Source organism: Anser cygnoides, chromosome 3 (genome assembly GCF_040182565.1).
Source record: "Anser cygnoides isolate HZ-2024a breed goose chromosome 3, Taihu_goose_T2T_genome, whole genome shotgun sequence".
Lineage (NCBI taxonomy): Eukaryota > Metazoa > Chordata > Aves > Anseriformes > Anatidae > Anser > Anser cygnoides.
The window spans coordinates 30,920,705-30,940,770 of record NC_089875.1 but is presented as its reverse complement, the minus strand read 5'-3'; the positions used below and the strand labels follow the sequence as shown (position 1 = coordinate 30,940,770).

At 43.5% G+C, this 20,066-nt stretch overlaps 2 protein-coding genes across 4 annotated transcripts in view; one reads left to right on the top strand and one right to left on the bottom strand.

Annotated features, from left to right (window-relative positions):
* Positions 1-18,260, bottom strand: part of RBKS (ribokinase) — a 68,072-nt gene extending 49,812 nt beyond the window's left edge. The window contains exons 1-2 of the mRNA XM_048079470.2: positions 18,001-18,260; positions 560-692 (exon numbers count right to left, since the gene is read on the bottom strand). Of these exons, the coding sequence (XP_047935427.1) occupies positions 560-692; positions 18,001-18,122 (255 nt within the window). The 5' untranslated portion in view covers positions 18,123-18,260. The remainder of the gene's footprint in view (positions 1-559; positions 693-18,000) is intronic.
* A 2-nt stretch (positions 18,261-18,262) lies between these two features.
* BABAM2 (BRISC and BRCA1 A complex member 2) overlaps positions 18,263-20,066 on the top strand; it is a 168,546-nt gene continuing 166,742 nt past the window's right edge. Inside the window, exon 1 of one of the 3 annotated variants that reach the window (XM_066993820.1) lies at positions 18,263-18,370. Coding sequence is in view for 1 of the 3 variants with exons in the window: in XM_066993819.1 (XP_066849920.1) it covers positions 18,780-18,782 (3 nt within the window). In the remaining 2 variants the exon portion in view is untranslated. Of the gene's footprint in view, positions 18,371-18,402; positions 18,688-18,762; positions 18,783-20,066 lie in introns of those variants that run through there. The other 2 variants (XM_066993821.1, XM_066993819.1) reach the window with 2 other exon arrangements.

Here is a 20,066-nt window from a genome sequence, read left to right as displayed (position 1 = left end):
CTAATCTCAAGTAATTAGACAACAATTTAATTCTTGAAGCACGATATGTTATATTTCTTCCTGAATTTGTTACTATCTCACCTGTATTTGATTTTCATAATCACCTACAAAGTAAACTGCAGGTTGACTACAGTGCCTAGCACCTGAACGTCATCACTGAAGCCCTGATAGTTGTAATGCTGGGGAGCATAAAGAGGAGGGGCTAGCACTTGAATTTTGAATATCTCAAATTCTCCCCAACTCTCTTTTCCATGGTATATCTATCAATCGAAGTTTTGCAGCCTTTCTTTCTGTGCAATTTCTGCCAGATCTCTAGCCAACTACTCTTTGGTTCTGGCAGTGCTTTCAGAACAGCCTCCTGGTCACATTTCATGCTTAAATTTACAGCTGAAATAAGGAGAAGCAACAGGAATTAGAGAAGGATTAAAAAGAAAACAAAAAAAAACAACAACAAAAGAGTAACAAACAAAACCACCATTTCTGTAAGATACCTAAAGGTTTACTGGAGTTTGCATGAACACTTAGTTCAGCTGTAATCCAAGAGCAAGCCAGTGCTTACCTTGCAGATCAGCGAGGTCTTGGCCCCGAGTCGAGCAGACTGGACACATTGATTGGCTCCTTTCCCACCAAAACCAATGAAAAACTTCTGTCCAAGGACAGTTTCTCCAGCTCTTGGCAATCGCGTGGTAAGGCTGTTCCAATTTAAAGCAATATTTACATGCATTAACGACTGAAAATAGCAAGCATCTTCAAAGTAAGAGTTACATTCTTACAATCCTAAACGGTCCGACAGCCAGTAAACAAAAATTAAAAAAGACTAGAAAAAAGAACAGAAAGACCCTTCAGGGTCTCTATTCCACAAACCACCAGTTTAAGTTTATCCCTTACATGCCACCCCGTCAAGCTTCTCGTTTATTACTCAGGAGAGGGATTGCATTTCTGTTGTCTTTGTTTCATGTTTCTACAGGAATAGAAGCTCTTGAGCCCTGACTGGGATTCCCCGGTGCTAACACAATACAGATAAATAATAAATCTATAGGTCTTGCTGTTCACATTGTTTTTCTGTAACATTCAGTGCAACTTTACATATTGTTCATTTAATTTCATTACAGCTAATTATACCTTCTTGAACCACCCTAAGTAATTTTTCACTTTGTTGGTGTTTACAGCCCTGAAAATTGTAGATCATTATCAAAACCTTCCTCCCCTCTGCTGCCACTCAGGCCACAGTACATATTCAACTTTTCTCGTTTTTAGATCAAACTTTGCAACTTTTTAACATTTTGTTGGTTTTTGAACTGACTCCAATTACATTTACATTTTTCTGGGGATGGGTGCCCCGAACCAGATGCACTAATACAAGTGGAGACCGATCAGGGGTGTATTCAAGACAGTCTGGTTTCATTTCCATTTGGAAAACAAAACAAAACAAAACAGAACTGTAATTTTGTTAACACTACCAGATGTTTTGCTATCTCCAGCAGAAGTTGAAAAAAAGACACAACACCACGAACCTATGGGGAAGAAGTTCTCTGAATGCAAAAGGCAAGCTTACTTTTGGCCCTTCTATTAAAAATTCGTCATTCAAAGCGCTGTTTGCAACACTCGGATTCCCCAAGTTTCTGCCCCTTCAAGCTATACGTTCCAGGGACAAGGTCTAAAACCAGAATTCCTTCTATCTGTTAAGCTACAAACAAGTTCACGGCACACATGGAGAGAATTGAACCCATTTGGTCCAATGACGGGGAGCCCAGAAGGGCTCCCAAGTACAGCTAGTGGCACTCATTTTGTTTCCAGAGATTTAGAGCAAGGTAACACTCTGTTAGGAAATGTTTAAGCTTTTTTTAAATGAAAATGTAGCAGCCTTTTACAAGTAGACTTGTAAGTGCCTTGTATAGGTGGAAAAGGCTGCTAAGTTAAAACAGTTTGCCCACAGCAGCATCTGGCAGCTTGTTTACAACAGTCAGCAACTTAGGTGTCAGGGAACAAGGTGTAATGAGGGCGGATAACTAATGTTTACTAATAGGACCATCTATAATTTATTGCTATTTTCATCAGCTTATGTGCCATCAGAAGCCAAAATAGCGGTGGCTGGGGACCAGAGAAGGAAGGAGGGCCACAAAACTCAGAGGGAGAAGCTCCTGTGCAGTCAGTGCCAGGCTATTGCATGTGTACTTCCAGAACTGTGTGCCATTCAGCAAAGGGGAGTTGTTTCACTCAGCCTTGGTAAGAAATAGTAATAGCAGCTCTTGTATAATTCATTTTATCCACAGATCTCGCTACACTTTAAAAAGCAGAACAATGTTATTCCTGTTTTGTGGGTGTGAAACTTAGGCAAGTCATTTTGCCTTTTTTTTTGCCTCGGGTCAGCCAAGAAGCCAGTGGCAAAACCAAAAATAGAGATCAGCTCAATCCACGAGCACACGCTGTCTTCTCATTTAAATTCTACAGTAAGTAGAATGGTATCAAGTCTCAATTCATCTTCCTTCCTTAGGGTGTTTTAGGAGATTATAGCTTATTCTAAATAGAATTTGTTTCCACAAAAAGCCAATATATTTTTAGACGAAGATTAACAATTGTGACATCCCAGCAGGCATCTGCTAATAGTGCTGCTCTGAGTTCATATGCATTTTCAAGAAGCATGTTCAGCCATACATATTCTTGTTTTAACAGTGGCTAGACCACGACTTGATTCTTCTCTCAGTTATGTTGGCATCGACAAGCAACTCCAACGAAAGCAAAGTAATTACACTGGTGAAAAAACAGGCTTGGTGAGATGAGGATCCGGGCCTCGGTGTTTCAAGTAGGACAGCAAAACAACTGCCTGTGGGAATCCAACAGCTTGCCAAAGACGGGAAGGTCACCTTTTTTATTGTTTTGATGAAAAGGCACAAGGCAAAGGGCAAAGGATCAAGTTGGAACAGTGATTTGTAATTAGCCAATTTTAAAAATAGGCTAACAGACTAGGCAGGAACACACAGCAAGTTCCTGTAGCTCACTGTAAACAAAAAAACCCACCTCATTGCATTTCAGGCATGATCGCTGATCCTTTCAGAACAATTCTCCTCTCCAGAAGCCTGTTTGTATTTTCAATATTAAACAAATTCAAAGCCCTGATCTCTATATATAGCCTGGATGTTTCACTTTCACTGACACAGGTATTCAAGTTCCCCCCCCCCCCCCCCTACAATGTTGTTCTCTTGTCATTTAATTCTGCAACTGCACTAACTTTCGATTCACATCAGACAATTTTAATGAGCATTTCAGGCTTCTGTTATGAGCAGGCAATGATGAGTAATCTGTATGATTAAGGAACCCTATAAATTCTTGGCTTATTGATGGTACCACAAAGAATACTCATAATGGCCTAAAAATGATGAAACAGCTAATGTTACTCCAAAACTAGGCTAAATAAGTTAATTAGAAAAACTGTCACGCCGGTTTTCAGAATTGTTACATAAAATGTTTTGTAAAGCTATTTACAACTTCGACATAATTTGAAAATGCTGACCTGAAAAACTAAATTTAAGTTACTAGCCAACAGACTGCTCTCAGCTCGTGTGACAAATTCTGCTCAGCATTGAGAGGATAAATGGTATGAAGAATATTGATCTCGTATCTTAGCAGTAACCAGAAAGTAAACCTGAAATCCCCTGACACTTACTAGATGGGACATAAAATGACTGTATAATGTTTTGCAAGTTGTGCACAGTACTACTGAATCATATTTATAGAGGAACTTTAGACTGGAACATCCTGAAACACTTCAGACATTACAAATAAAGGAATACAGTCACTCAAAATTTCAAGAATTTTTACAAAATGGTATCTAAATGTAGGAAGCACATGGCAACACTACCCATGGGTTTTCATGGGAAACGAAGAATCTTACATCCAGTCATGCTCCAGGGATTTGGGGTAAATAAGAACACACAAGTAAGAATTCTGCCATTGCAATAACTTCAACCCTTTGTCCAGTGTGTGCCATGAGTGCCCTTAAAGGCTAGAGCTGGTTAGCACATGTATTTTTAGATAGACGTCCCTTAAGGAGGGCAGCACTAGAAAAAGAACAGAACCCTTTACTACCTTGTTGAAGCACTGAATCAGAGGTGAAAGTACAACTTACTGAGTCATTAATGCCACTTTCCATGGTATTCTGGGTTTTCTTGAACAGTTCCCGTCTAAGTAGTGACTAGATCGTAATCAGAGGAAGAGTCTGAGGGAAGGAGGAAGGGAAGGGAAAGGTGTACAGAAGCAGCATTTGCATAAACTAATCCTGAAATTAATCATGGTTTGCTTCCGATTCCTGACACCTAACCGGTGTCTGTTCAGTGTTTTCAACACATGAGAGTACCACAAAGATGCATTTTTACCACCAGCCTAAGCTGCTGCAAAACCATGCTGATACAGTAGCATTTATCCAATGTTTATCTTCCAGTGCCCTTATTGCTCAGGGAGCTTACTAATACAAAATCCGTGGTTTTCCCCCCAGGTCATTTTAACTAGGATCAGCAAACTGACCGAAGCTGGTGTACAGCAGGCAGGGTGGGCTGCGACGGAGGAGGAGGTGAGTGAGGGGACGCTGCCTGCACCAGCCGTGCTGCTTTCTATGCTGAAAACGCCAAATGCTACCTAACGAGGGTTTGCGTTACGAGTACGGTATGCTCAGCTCAGCAGGTATGTGGAAGAAAAGCAGAAAGCATCAGTGTATTCCTGAGAAAGGACGTGGTTTTGGTGTGCATGAGAAAGGAAAATAAGTGGAAAAAAAACCTACATTGACATTTCTCTTCAGAAAAAATAGGAAAAAGAAAACAATGCTCTCATCAGGCAATTCAGAGGGGAAGAGAATTTGTACGTTAGATGGGATGTCACGTTATCTAAGACGACTGTCATGTCATCAAAAGAAAAATTCAAACTTTTTTTTTTCTCCTGAAGAAAGGTGAAGATAATCCTGGGTATCAAAACAGTAGCAGAAACGCTGCATGTCAGTGTCTTAATAAAACAGAACACAATGTAAAGGCCTAGAATTTAGCTTTGATTCTCTTCTCTTTGAACCCCTGAACAAAACTGGCTCCTTCTCCCCTCCTGGGAATTCCCTAGAATGGGGAAAATCCCTGTGAGATTAGAGTAGGTGTAACTAGCCACTGTCTAGTACATACAATTTGCTGGGCTTTCATGATCCTCTGAGCTGACAAATACAAAGGAAAGAACAATTCTTGCCTCTAACTAGGAATATTAGTACATCATTGTGGTGAAAAAGCCTCCGACCTCTTTTGGATCTGGCTTAACATTTTGGTTTAGCCTTGGTCTCTTTTGTCTCGCATAATTTTTAAAGATTTGAACATGTTCTATGGGAAAGTATCCATAACGCTGAGACAAAAAGACCACAGTTCTTTTCAAAATCTGATGGTCTTGACTCGGTCGTGCTTTCATCCCTTTTAATAATCCACTAAAACATCTTATTAGAAGGTAGACATTTTTCAGGATTTGTGAAGAGACTACCTCAGGAACTTAACTACAGCTTGATTTAAATACAGGGCTATCAGGTTCTAGGTTCTTAGTCTCACTTCACATCTCTAATGATTGAAAAAATCATTAGGAGACAATTAGAAATAATAGGAAATATTCTAGGCATTCTTCCCCCTATTTCCCTGAATGTGACAAGTCTTTCCTTAACAAAAGGTAACTTTTCAGAAAATTCATATTATTGGTTATCATTTCTTGTATGTTTGATGGTCTGGTGCCTGCTCTAGCGCACAGTAATGAATAGTGGAAAAATACCACCCAAATTGTTACCTGGAAAAATAATTGAGGGTTAAAGAACAATCCCTTCACAGGACAGTGCTGAGGGACCGTGGCAGTGTGAGTTGCAAAAACTTTACCCCATCATCCAGCTGAGGGTTTTTTAAAAACTTCTTTGATTTTCCACAACTACAGTCTGTCACTGCAGTGCAAACAAGTGAATGATGAATTGGTGCAGAGCAGCAGGAATCTTTTCAATCAGGGAAAAGAGGTACTTTATCAAACATATTTCTATCTATTTTAAAGACAGACTATTTCATAGATCTCATTACTGAATGGATCAACAGCTGACCTGACACAAGTGGTGAAAATCTCTAGGATGGGAGAAAATGAAATGAATGGCTGAGACTACAGGATTTCAAGAGTGGTATCGTCTTATATGAGTTTTGACTCTTCCAAAATATCATTGTGCAATCACAACCTCAATTTAAAAAGACCAAAACACATAACCTGCAGAATGAGAACGGATGTCCACGGCTCTTCAACGAGAACTTCAATGAGTATTTCTGCTGACCCACTGCACAGAAGGAAATTTTACCGCACTAGATCTTAAAAGATGTAACAAAGAAGGCACCCAGATGAATATCCTGAAGCATTTGCGGTAGCACACTGTGGTGCACATCACTGAAATGACGATATCACCAAGAGATCAAAATTCCTAAATTATGTTAGGAGCATGAAAACTTCAGCACAAAGGAATTATTTATTGGACTAACTGCCAAAAGTAAGAAGTTTTCTCATGGAACAATTAGCTTTTCCTTACATCTCTAGCAGTTAACTTTTTGGGAAAAGGTGGGCACAGTGATGCTTCCATAATCTGTGGAATGTGTGATTCTGAACTTGAAGCTCTGAAGAGATTCAAAACCCCAAACCAAACAGGAATGTATCTTCAGATATTTAAGTTTAACAAACATTCCTTCATTCGTACCAAACATCTGTTTTGTGTTTAGGAAAGATTGTGGAAATTTTCAAAATTACTACTCGCTAACTTTATTTCCCTCCCACGTTGTTCTTCATTGATGTCTCTCGATTACATTATTTTTGGAACTGCAGTTACATAATTATTTTCAAGGCAATGTGATGGTGATGTTAGAATAGGCTGTCTGAAACATACTGTACTCACCCAGGACTGAAGAAGGCTGCCTACGGTTCCTATGCTGAACAGAACGTTGTATCATGATGAAATACCAGGCTTAAAGCAGAAAAAAACAACACAAATCAAAATAACCTTTGCAACCCAAGCAAAGGGTGATCTTTACATGCCCAAGGATGGATTTAGATATATGGATACCCTGGATGTACATACAGACAGGGGGACGGGAGGCTGGAGAGCAGCCTGTTTCACTCATGCAGAAAAAAGATTGCCTGCTGACCCCCTTACAAATTTGGTCCTCTGTCTTTTCTAGGTAAAAATAAAAAGGACTGCCCTTCCCTGCTCCCCGCTGCTCTCCCGATTATGTATTGGGATTTTATGCAAAGCATGTTGTGCTTTAGGAACTACAATATTAAAAGCAACATCATAGATGTGTTTTCACTACACAGTCATCAAGACACAGTACAGCACAATCCAAATGCTATTCATTTTCTCCAGTAAGAAGTTGCTCTAAAAGCCTGTACCCAAGAGAATAATTTTGACAAATAAGAAGTGTTTCATCAATTTTCTAAGTACAGTGCCTCCCACAGAATCCAGATGGGTCACAAATGAAAAGTATAAACAAAAGAATACTTAGTTTACGTATGCTGACCCAATTTATCATAGATAAAAAAGGCAATCCATATAAGTAATATGCCAAATTCTCATGCTTTCACTAGACAAGTTTTTACTTTGAAACTAGCTTACCCTTGATTTACCACTAAAAAGCTGTACCTGAAATTCTATCTAATTATAAAGGCATCTCCTACAGCCTTGGATTACAATAACATGAAGGTTGTGGGGCAAATATGAGAATCTGCACTGTGCAGGGGGTGCTGGAGTTTCGCTGGCAACACCTACCTCAGCCAGGGCAGGCAGGCACCTCCTCTACCTAACTGCCTTCACCTTTTGTACCATTTAAGTTCCCTTGTGAAAGACAGATCTCTAAATATCAGGAAGATGTCAGTCTGCATACCCCTGGCTTGTTACACCTGCCAGCAGACAACTCTCATGTCTCCAGTAATGCCCAGAATTTCACGAGCAATGGGGAATGAAAACTGAAGGAATATCTGCTCCTTTTCACTGCCTTGATACAGAGCACTGAGCTCCAGCAGCTGCTTTTCCCCAACAGGTCATTTTCTCCTTCCGCCCGGCCAAAAAAGAAAAAAAAAAGATTGAATAATACTAGCAGGATATTCCCAATGAATAATATTAACGGGATCAAGCAATTAGAAGGAAGAAGGTATATTCACTCTCCTTACAGCTGAGAACTTGGAAAATGCCTGCCTTTCCACCCAAGTACTGAACTTGATCTCTCTTCTTTTCCTTTCCATCTTTTGTTTTCTTTCTGCTGTGTATACTATCAAGTTTTACGCATTTTATATAAACAGGGACCTGAGAGACGATAGAAGTATAGAAAGTGACAGACAGAGTAAATTAGCAAAAGGGAATTATGATTCTTTGGAAGCAATGTTATTTTTGGAAAGATGAGAGGCAGGAAAAGAGCAGTATGAAAAACAAGTGCACGGTAAGAACATGATGCAGAAAGATAAGAACAAGAGGTGGAGGCAAATAAGAGGAAATCATACATGGTTGAGGGATGGCATGCTATTGATCTAGTATGGGTAAAAAAGGGAGAAAAATGGACTAAAGTCAGAAATGGAAAGCAGAAATAATGAAACCCATAAGGGAGCACACAACTGATATATTCGGGAACATTACCACCTTCTTATTTTATAATTAGTTGTCACAAAGATCAACGTGTTCTCTAAAGCTGCAACTACTTAGGCAACACACCGGTGAAAAATCTTTCTGCGTCTTCTCCAGGCTCCAAGTGTATGTTACTGGGCTGGGAAGGAACCGGGGACGGCAGCATCAGATAACTTACTGGAGCCTGATAGAGGGGCTAACGACCGGAGCTTTATAAAACAAGCAAACAAAACCTTACTAGCAAACTCCTACGGAAGGAACAGCTCAGACAGCTGCTAGAGGCAACAGCATATATATGCCTGCCCAGAGTGGTTTTACACAAATTTGTTACCGTCGACTCCGTACGATTTTTCTTGCAGCTTTTGATTTGTGCCAGCAGCTCTTCGGCGTCAGGAGTACTAAAATTTACCCAAAGACATTTATGTCTCGAAATGCATCTAGGAAAACAGCTATTTGCATTAAGAGAACAGCCAGCAAGTAATTCGTTAACAAGACAGAACAGAAGTATTAATCATATCATTCTGTGGCTCATTAAGGCGGGAGAAAATACAATAGCCTCAGTGCTGGGTGTTAAAATGCAATACATAACAATTGTATTTATTGTGGCAAATATTTTCAAAGGAGTTTCTTTAGAAGAGCTCCCCTTTGACTGCAGTGATTCTTGCATGGCAAACAGCTCCAGACTGAAAAGGCAAGGAATGCATTATTTTAAACAGTCAAAAAGACAATTTCCAGTAAGAGTGTGGAAAATCACCGAAACAATAAAAAACTGTGGAAGTTATATGATAAAAGAGCAGGGCAAGAAATTATAGACACAGTAACAACCTAGTATCCAATCTGTGTCATGAGAGTACAGCAGAAGCCCAAGGAACACCCTGAAGTACCGACAATACCAACATCCAGTGCATTGCTGGTTTGCATTTAATTATTTGCAACTGCACAGCATCCAGGGACTCTACCAAAAGCAGAAGACCACAGAGTTGTGCTATCTTTGAAGGAGGATGTTATAATGGGAAGCAATGGCCACGTGCTATTTGCACAGTGCTGAGACAAAATTCCTGTAGCAGAAATTAAAACGGACCCTTCACTCCTGGCGTTGATATCGGAAAAATGGCAAAAAAGCTTTTATCCCAACAACCTCTTTCCCTGATCATAAGGTTAGTACTTTCTGGCTTTCATTGTCTTCATACAGAGGGATCACTCTGGGTTCTCCAGAGGCAGGTGAAGCCTCAGCACGAATGCAGAACGATGGGGAAGCTGGACGCTGGGGCTGCTGTAACGATCACCTCGCTATATGCCCAGTAAATATGGGCCAGGTCCGCTGTGGCACTTCAGTCTCCAAAAAAACTGCATACAATAATTCTCTCTCTCTCTCTCTTTCCTTCTCTCTTTATTCCATTCCAGCCTGGCATCGCCTGGTTCTGTCTCCATGATCTGCAGTGGGAAAAGGAGCTTTTTTGTACGGTAGCATCTAACGTGGTAATAATTTCAGGGAGAACTTTTTCACATCCTGGATGTTCAGAGAACATGGATACAAGCAAGTCTTGTATGTAATTAGGGCACAGCATTTTGAGATTTTCTTGTAACGCTCTGCCCCAGATTATTCAAGCAGGTATTTTATGAGAGTTCAATTCTATTATGTGGGAAAGCAGGCAGGACGAAATGCGCACAGGAGAAGTAGATTTCTGTAATGAAAGTACATAACCAAAGAAACGGCTACCAATTTTGTCTCACGTTGTAACACCCCGACTGATGACCTCCTTTCTCTGGAAACTTTTATCTAATCTCTTTTCCCTCTCTCTTCGCACTTGTTTAGGAAATTCTACCTCCTTGGCTTAAAAAATCCTAAGTATTTGAAGGGACGAAGTCAGTAGTGCTGTGAATCCACCACTTGCATCTTGCAGCAGTAGCAACTGCTCTAGCACTGGACTCATTTCAAATGAATGAATTTTATTTTGCCATCACGGTGGTGAAACCAGCCTCTGCTGTCACCAAACCACAAGCAAGCACACACATACTGAGGAAGGCTCACCAAAGAGATTCAGCTACCGATAGCTGGCAAATAGGGCACGCATTAAAGAGATGAGAAGGCCGATAGGCGCATTGTTCTACTTTTGTGGGTAGTGTCTAATAGCTTACTGACCTCCAAGGGGGAAAAATGCCAGTCACATGAGACTGGGAATTGGCGGTGCTGTGAGCGAAGCCAAGAAGTGGCTCTGAATAACACAAACCAGCGAGGAGTGCCAGAGTGTTTCAGACAAGTGCTCTTTGCGTGGCGAGAGAACGCAAGATGGAGTAGCTGATTTTCTTCTCCCACTTGGAAAATACACCCCCAAAAACTTATCACCTGCTAGGATCAAAATGTTTCTGGATTCATTTACTCCATTACCCAAGTGAACTCTCTAGAGAATTAAGCAATAGTTTCCTTGCCTCATATGGACTAAACCTAAAAGCTTGGTAAACATTAGCTTTATCTCACAAACCATAATTTTTAATTGCTAACACACATAGGAAGGGCATAATCCTCCGCTGATGATATCATAGTCTACTGCCATGGAAATGACTGCAGTACCATAAACACAGGTTTAAGATGACCTCACTTTAGTAGGAAAGAGGGAAATTTCAGAGGAATGTGAATGGCATTGGGAATAAACACCCAGAGATACTATGCAGTGAAAACACTCTCTTTACTAGCTGGGTAAAGTACAGAAGAGGAAGACGACAGCGAGGAGAGCAGCGTGGGAGCTCTCCTGTCCAAGCACCCTATCACTGCCTCTGGATTTTCGAGCACAGAGCCCTCTGAACTCACGTCAGGGTTCCTCTCCATCAACCCGCTGCAGACAGGAGCGAAATCCCTGCCCTGACAGGCTTACAGGGTAACCACATGAGCATGAACAAAGCATGGCTCTGAGAACGCAGGGCAGGATCACAGAACAACACTGGAGCTGGAATGCTTCCTAGAATGAGTAAGTGCCTCAGAAGTGGGAGGAAGAGAACCATACAGCCTCTTGAAGCACACAAAATAACATGAAGTCAGACGCAAATTCAGAAGTACGCTCTCAGTGTGGCAAGTGCTAAGCACTTTGGCACCAGCTCAGGAAAATCCATATATTTAACCTTCAGCTCTGAAGTAACCGGAGAGGCGTCAAACAACTGATGGATTGGAAGCCGAAACCTGTGGGTGAGCTCCGTGTCGCCGTGAGCTGGGAATGTTGAGTACCGTGCAGGACCCTGAGCTGGGATGAGAAAAGAGCTTGAGCTGGGAACAGGGAGTGGAGAAATGTAGAAGGCGATAATGATCTCACTTAAGGAGAACCTTTCATCTCGAAGGATCTCAAAGCAATTTACAAACTTAACCAGACCAGACACTGCAGCTGGTAGGAGCAGAAGCAGACATCTGGGAACTCATTCATGGGAAGGAGGAGGTAACAGAGGCCTTACTGGGTGCTGGATCTTCCAAAACGCTGTTGCTGGGAGAAGATAGCAGGGCTAGAGCAGAGCTTTTCTCTGCACCTTGCCAAGCAGCCCTGTGAGAAAGCTGCAGAAAGCAAGCAGGCAGCCAGGGCTGGCAGAAAGAGAAGCAGAAAAACAGGGGCCCTCTGGATAGCTGGGGAGCTGTCACTGTTAGCCATGTAGCTTCCCTGCCTGGTTTCTCAGCCCCAGCTCCGCAGCTTCTTCACGCCTCCTGCAGTAAAACCTCATGCCTTGCCTGGCATTTCTGCCAGTTCAAAACCTTTTTCCTACCTCTCTGCAAAGGCGACCCCACCCACTCTTGCTCCCCAAACTCCAAAATGTTTTCCATGTGAGCAGGAGGACAAGTAACGGGAAGAAATGACTTCGGCTACGGCATTTATGTCGTGCAGGCCTGACTGCAGTACCACGAGGGGTGTTCTTTAGCTCAAAAGCACCAGCAAATACATACTATTAAAACTGAAGTAGGTAAGTCTAAAACATGAGAGCCTCCTTAGTGACTGCTGAAATGGGGTAGCTTTCGGAGGGGAAGACAGCACCTAACTGCAGCACGCAGGAGATCAGTGCTCGAAATGGTGAGGCCAAATAAAAGGCAGGGAGGTTGCACTTACATGGAACCCAGAAAGCAACACTTGAGTTCCACTTAAGTTAAAAGACGCTGTGTGATCAGCTTAACATCCCTATTTCCCAAGGCTTTTAAAACTTCCACGTCTCCGTTTAAGAAAGGGAAAAAAAAAAAACGTTTTCCTGGATAAGAGCCAAAGACAAGTGTCGAGCAGGTGTTCTAACACGACCGGCCCTCCTCAGACAGCATCCTCTGCTACACAAACAGCAGTTTCTTTCAGAAAGTGCCAGCTCTGCCCAGCGGTGCACTGTCTCTTCCTTGTGGTTCGTAAACTTGGCTGCAAACGCGGCTCTTCTAATGGGTTAAAAACAGCCCTTGGTGGCCTTAGACTAGATACCTTGTGTTAATTTGAGTAAAACCCACCCAGACCTTTTCCTCCCCACCCTGCTTCACCTCTTTAATATTTTGTTATTGTTTTGTTAGAAGCACTTTGCTGGAAGCTTTTCATGTCTGGACTGTGATACCCAATACTTCTAGCACAGTAAAACATTAAACTGTGTTGCACCCTAGAATAAACCGATCACTTAGATTTTAGGGGGCAATTTAATTAATGTCACATTACAATTTACTGAAAAGCCTCTTCTGACACAAATGAGCTTTGGATCGATCAGGCCCTGCATCAGATGAGCAACGTCTGAGCCATTTCTGGTATTCAAACCTGCATATGAATAGAACAATTTTCTTCCTGAAGTCCATTATTAAGGATTTCATCAACTTGATTTTTACCCCATTTTTCTTTTCAGACCCCAAGATACAGCTTTCTTTCTGCCAGGGAAGAGAAGGCAAAGGGGAGCTGCCCCAAACCACACTTTAGATCCTCTAAAACCAGGGCAGAGCACCAAAGCAGAGAGCCTGAGCATCCTGCATGTGCTGTACAGGCAAACTTTGCTAGGTCAGAGAAGAGGAGGGAAGGAAGGCGCTGAAATCAAGCCCAGATTTTTCACTATTACATAAACCAAACAATTCACAGATGACACATTCTCTCATGCCTTGATGCCTTTCTCTGGATCCAAAAGATTAATTTCCTCAACTGGACTAAGCTTGTATTCCTTCACAGTTGTGCTTTCCCATGCTGCTGGCAACGGCAGATTGACTAGAATGAGGAGTGGCTGCTGCAGGGGAAGCATTACAGATAAAAACAAAAACACAAATGAAGTGGATTTGAAGGATTCTAGAACACTTTTCTCTGCTGCTAGGAGAAGCAGAAGAGGAGAAAAAAAAAAAAGAACAACATGAAAGCAAGAATAAAAACATTAAAATGTGGTGACTGTGCATGTCTGAGAAATGGTGGAAATGAGAACATGTGTGAAAGACCTGGAAACAAAGCAAAGGAGAAAATGAAGGCACACGTGAGACCTTCCCTGCTACCTCAAAAGAAACATACGAAAATTCCTTTTCACATTCCCGCAAAAGCCTGAAATCATTGTCCCAAATATTGCATTTCAAGGAAGAAAGTACATATAGAGCTTAGGATGAGGGATTTCCAAGGAGCCAGGGAGTCCTTTACTTCAGCACTTCGCTGACAGTAGCCACCACTAGAGGCTTAAGAGGAAGATGCAGAATCTCCCCGCAGAGGTACCTTTGCCATTTCGCACAAGCAGAGATCGTGCTCTTAGGGAAGATGACTCGACACAGCCGTTGGCTGCTCCGGGATGTTAATTCCAGCTGCGCATTTGTCACTACTGTCCAGTCTGGCAACACACTACTTTGCAGCTCGGTGCTTTCTCCACCATCCTGTTCTTCTCTCACTGAGCACCTTCAGTCAATCAGTTTGCTTTTTGTAGAAGTTACTAACGACAGTGGTCGCAACAGGGGGCTGGAAGCCAAAATTTTTAATTCTATTCCCTAGAGGCAATAAAGCAATCTGAGAGGAGGGAAGAGGTCCACCAAAAACTAAGATTTCAAATTGTGAACATCCTAACAAACGTAGTTTTCCAGTATTTGGGCTGTGGTCTTGTTCTCTCGAATTCAAGTGAAAAACTGTTGCTGTTGTGACTATCCAAGGCCTTTTTTTCCATCTTACATTTTGTTCTTTGCTTCTGCTGTTTTCAATTGCCATGCCAAAGTTTCTCCTGTTTATTCTAATTGTTTTAGTGTGTCTGACTCTCATTGGTTTATATGTTTAGTCTTGTCCTGATTTAATACGAATTAAAATGCCACTGCCACGACCAGTCTGTAAATATGAGTCAGAAGAGAAACTGTTTCAATAATACTATGGACGGCACCCATCTGGTTTGATATCTAGATCATACAGAATAATGCTGGTTTTGTTTTCTACTACTATTGCCTGGTATTGCCGATGAAGTGTTGATTGTGATTGTGACCACAAGTATGTTTTGTTCCTGGTCCTATTAAGCCAAAAGAGTGTGGTTTACTGCATGTATGTACGTGAGGCTGTTTTGATTATACTAAGTTCACTTTAGAAAAGCCACATTCTGCCACTGCAGCGCTACAGGACAATGAGAGAAGAATTTCCAATGAGAACAGTATTTTAAAAGCAAACCGCTGGGCCCCTTCCCTTTAAAAGAACGTTAAGGCACACTACCCTTTCTTCTGAATTTGATTATTTCTCAAAATGACATGCGAATGCTGTCTTCAACAGAAGGTCCCCTTTCTTTCCCTTCTCATTCATTATGTAAGGCGTAGCAAATTTCAAATTGCACATTCCCGTTGCACACAGACATTACGCGTCTTCAAATCATCGCTTTACTGCGCTGAGTAAAAACATTCGATGGTAACTCCTTGCGTTTGGTGAGTCTGGCTACCACATGGCCGATGGCAGCTTCAGGCTTATCTTTTGGATTGTTGGCGCCTTGCCTCTGAAGACCTGGGAATACCTACCCCTCAGTGTCTGCCACCGTCGGGTTCTAGCTCTCCAGAACGAGGGTGAAGTTCTGGAGAGCCAGCGTCGCACCCCACCAGCTCGAGTTATAACATAGCATTTAACCTCTGGCAACGCGCTTATCTTCTAGGAAAAACAGGCTTCAGTCCTGAGCGGTGAATAAGCCCGTCGAACGCAACGTGTCCAGAAATGTGCCTGACCTCCTTCACACCACTCTCCCTCCTACTGAGGTTTACTCAGTCTCTTCCAGCGGATGACAGACGGGCAGTTAGCACGCTCGCCTCGCTCTCCACATCTTCTCCTAGCTAAAACCTCAACATAAATAACAAACTCATGAAAATCCGTCGCTCTTTTGTCCCCACTGAAACGAACCCTAGCTTTAAACCTAGAATATGCAGCCTCCCTACACTGCAGGCATAAAAACAGTAAAGAAAAACCCTTCTGGAATCAGTCCTAATCTGGCTGTTTTTTTAATAAAGCTTGCTTATCATTCCCTGTTTCACTCCTTTGCTCCCCACTTAGAGGCATCCCTGCCCACAGCTTAACGCTTTCAGGTCATTTTACCAAGATTTCTGAAACGCTGGATACATCCAAACTCTGTCTACACAGGTATTAAATGGAGATTTCAGTCTGACTGAACACTTGCCAGCTAAATTTAAACCCATTCTTTTCCCGAGTTTATGAAGTGCCTGAAATCCTGTGCTCGTAACAGAGAACGAGGCTGGCCGTTCTTTTCCAGTTGAATCAAATTAGCTTATCACTAATAAAAAGCCCTTCGCTGCTCCTTAAGTAGAGGCTAATACTGGTGAGTCAGATACATTCTTGTGATAGCATTTGTTCAGTTTAAGAAACTCTCAGCTGACTGAAGAGCGAAAGAGCTTTTTTTTCAACCACTTAATCTCAGTGTTACAGCATCTATGGCTACAACCCACGGTTTAATCTCTAGTTACAGTAGGGCCAGCTAATGAGCCTTCAGATAAGTGCCTGCATTTCCATCACAGCAAACCTGAAGCTAAAAAAAAAACATGGGAGCTTTCTATTTGTTGGCGTTGTTTGTTTTGTTTTGTTTAACTGTTAAGAAAAAACCCAGGCCCATGGTTGTCAGTAGTGCTTAAAGCGGTAGGCAATTTTTGAAGTTTTTTTTTCTTTCCACATTTTAGAGAGATAGGAAAAGGAATTTCTTGAGATTAAAGCATCATGCCTTGTTTTTCAACGTAACGTCACAAGTATCTGATCGCTCACACACACTTAACGTCAAGATCGGTTCTCCAATATCTTACTCTGACTTACAACACAACTATTCCACTTGGAAAACTGCCAGTGCGTGCTGCAGATTACATAAAGCATTAAATCTTTCTGACAAAGGTTCTACGATTTTTAAAGTGTTTTTACAGTGCACGTCTATGACTACATTGCACTTACTCCCCAGCATAACCTTCTAATCACGCCTTCTACACTTTCTTGACCCACAGGCTTTGATTGTCTGCTGATTCACATTGAGGAATTGCATTTTTTTTTTTTTACTGCAGAATTCCCAGCAGAGCAAGCTGATGCAGTCCAGACACATATACTTTTAAATCCTATGTTAACCAAGTCTGCGTACATAGTTTAAAACCAGATGTGTTTAATATAGTGCAAATAAAGGACTGGTTTGCAAGTTTACAGGGGCTGACAAGGTCGGGCCGTTTAGGTTAGCATTTGCGCTGTTGCCAACTCTTGCAGTTTTGTTTGAATTCTTTCGATATTTAGTATTCATTATAAAACCCAGGCTGCTCGGACCAAAACTTTGTTTTATTTTTTAAAAAGTTTCTAAACCCTACGTACGCACCAAAAAATGACAATGAGGCCCAAGTACCTCCTCCTGAAAGCAAAATGCCCAGAAGATGAATCAAGTGGAACGAAGACGTTCCTTAAAATAAATAAATAAATAAATAAATCAGTTTAAAAAGCAGAGGTGCTTGGTTTCCTGAGGGCTTATTTCCGTTTCTTGATCTGAATGGCTGCAAACAGCTCGGCAGGCTTTCTCTTTCTCTCTCTCTCACTGTCCCATGAAATGAAGTCTGTAAATAATCAACTTCTAACCTACTTTTTTTTTTTTTTTTCTTCACGGGCTGGAGTTTCTTTCCGACATTAAGCCTTCTTCCTCGCTTTTCTGGCGGACCCAAGTGCTTTGAACCGAGGTGCCCCAGCCGACCACCTCCGGTTACCTTCGCAAACCCTTTCAGACTCGCGTGCAGACGGGGAGCGGCAGAGCCGGAGGTCTCCCAGGCAGATCGCTGCGGGACGCGGCCTGCCGCCTGCCTGCCTCCTGCCCGCCTCCTGCCCGCCTCGGAGCCCCCCGGCCCCGCAGTAACGAGGCCGGGACCCCCCCCCCCCCGGCTCCCCCGGCGAAGCGGCGAGCAGGCGGCGGGTACTGACCTGACGAGGTCTGTGACGCAGGATCCCACCACCACCACCGCGGCCGCCATGGGGCCGGGCCTGCCCCTTGCCCCCTGCGCCCAAGGCCGCAGCAGGCCGCGCCGCGCTTCCCCCGTCACCATGGCAACGCCCGGCCCCGCACGCCGGGGGCCTTCCGCCGGCAGGGCTGCCCCGCGCGAACGCCTGCTCGCGGCGGGAAAACCCCACCCCGGCAGCGCGGCGGCCGCTCGCCGGCGAGGCCCCCTCCGGCCCGGTTGGGGGGGGGGGGGGGTGGGGAGGCGCGGTGGTGGCGGCGGCGGCGCGCACGCCGGGCGGCGGGGCGGGCGCGGGGGCGCGCACGCCGGGCGCGGCCGTTGCTAAGGGGCCGTAGGTAATGGCGGGGCCGGGGCGGGGGGGGACGGGCGGCCCGCAGCGCCTCCAGCGGCCCCGGGGGAGCGGGGGGAGCCGGCCCCGGGCCCGCGTCGTGCCCCTCCGGGGGGTAAAAGCCCCCAGGGGGTGGAGGGGAGGCTCCCTGCGGGCTGAACGGGGGCGCCCCGGGCCCGCCGTGGCTGGAGGCCGGGCAGGCCGCAGGGCTTCACCCCGAGCGGGACGGGGCTGCGGGGCTGCGGCTGGCCCCGGTGCGGTTCCCGGTGCCGGGCTCCGGGAGGGAAGCAGCCTGGCGAGCTTTAATGTCCTGTGTCTTTCTAGGTTCGTTTGGTTTGTGCGCTCTTCCCAGTAGCGCTGGGGGGAAAAATGCTGTGCGTGGGGGCTGAGCTTTACAGGAGTTATGCTGCTTTGTTATGGTTTGTAAAGCCCGCTGTTTACAAAATAAACGCGTGAGTTGAACGCAGAGCGAGCCTGTCAGTACTGTGTGTTAACTGGCTCGTTACATGGGAGATATTACAGATCTGGAAAAACGGCGTAATAAAACCAGGAGCCATGCCTGGGAGTCACTGACATCTTGTTTTGATGATATCTGCAGATTTTATTAATGGGAAGATAAAGAATCTCATCCCGTAATTCATTTTGGAAGGTGCCTATTCATCTTCTGTCCCCACATGTTTCTCTTTGTGTTGTGGCCTTACCCTCATAACATTCACAGTTCCCTCAAAACGTGTCACATAAGCAGAACCACCTGTGAGACCTTTGCGCATAAAACGCTAGAAGGATAACTTAAATTTCAGCATGCTTCTCATGGCTTCCAAAACCTTCAGCAGTCCAGCTGTCCCCTCTGCCTGATGTTACTCTCCCTGCAGTAGAGCTGGTGGAATGAAATGTGCCCAGTTTTAGCCAGCCTTGCACAAAATCAGGCGTTTTAGTTTAAGCTCATTACCCATTCAAGCTAAGCTGTTGGACTTTGCGTTGAAACGGGTCAAGTCCGGGCTTGTGTTCTCAGCTTCTCTAGGTAAGGATAAAGGTGAGTAGGCAGTCGTTTAGGGCAGAGGAGTAACAGATGTGAAGTAGCGTCTTGAATTGCCATAGGTGTTTGCCAAGCAAACTTCAGTTGTTGCCCATTGTCAGGGTAAATCATGTATGTGAAGAGAGCTAGTTTTACATTAGTGTATGGATGTTCACTCTTCAGCTTCTTTAGCTGCCATAAAATGTAAAAAACAGTGTATTAAAGGTAATTGCTATTTTTAGGAAATTCTTGTTATTTTTGTTCTGAAATAGCGTGGCCTTTGCTTTATTCAGAATAGCTAGGATAAATCCTCTTTGTTGAGCGTTCATTCATACTACTTCAGTGTGAATGGCTTTCATAAGAACAAAAGGTGTAACTCAAATGTTTAATGTTCCTACCAGTTACAGGGAACGATCAGTTTGCAAAATATCCACTAGTTACCAACTAATGCTTGTAAACGGAAAGTTAGAAACAACAGAGAAGTACTGTGAATGCAGCACTCCATATGCAGTGTTACTTGTGGATGTAGATGAGTAATTAAGAGGTTGTCAAGTCATAGAATAGAATCAGGATAGTCTGGGGTGGAAGGGGCCTTAAAGGTCATCTAGTTCCAACCCCCTGCTATGGGCACGGGTGCCACCCACTAGTGGGTCATGTCTCTAATTTTGTAAGGAAGTAAATACAGTCT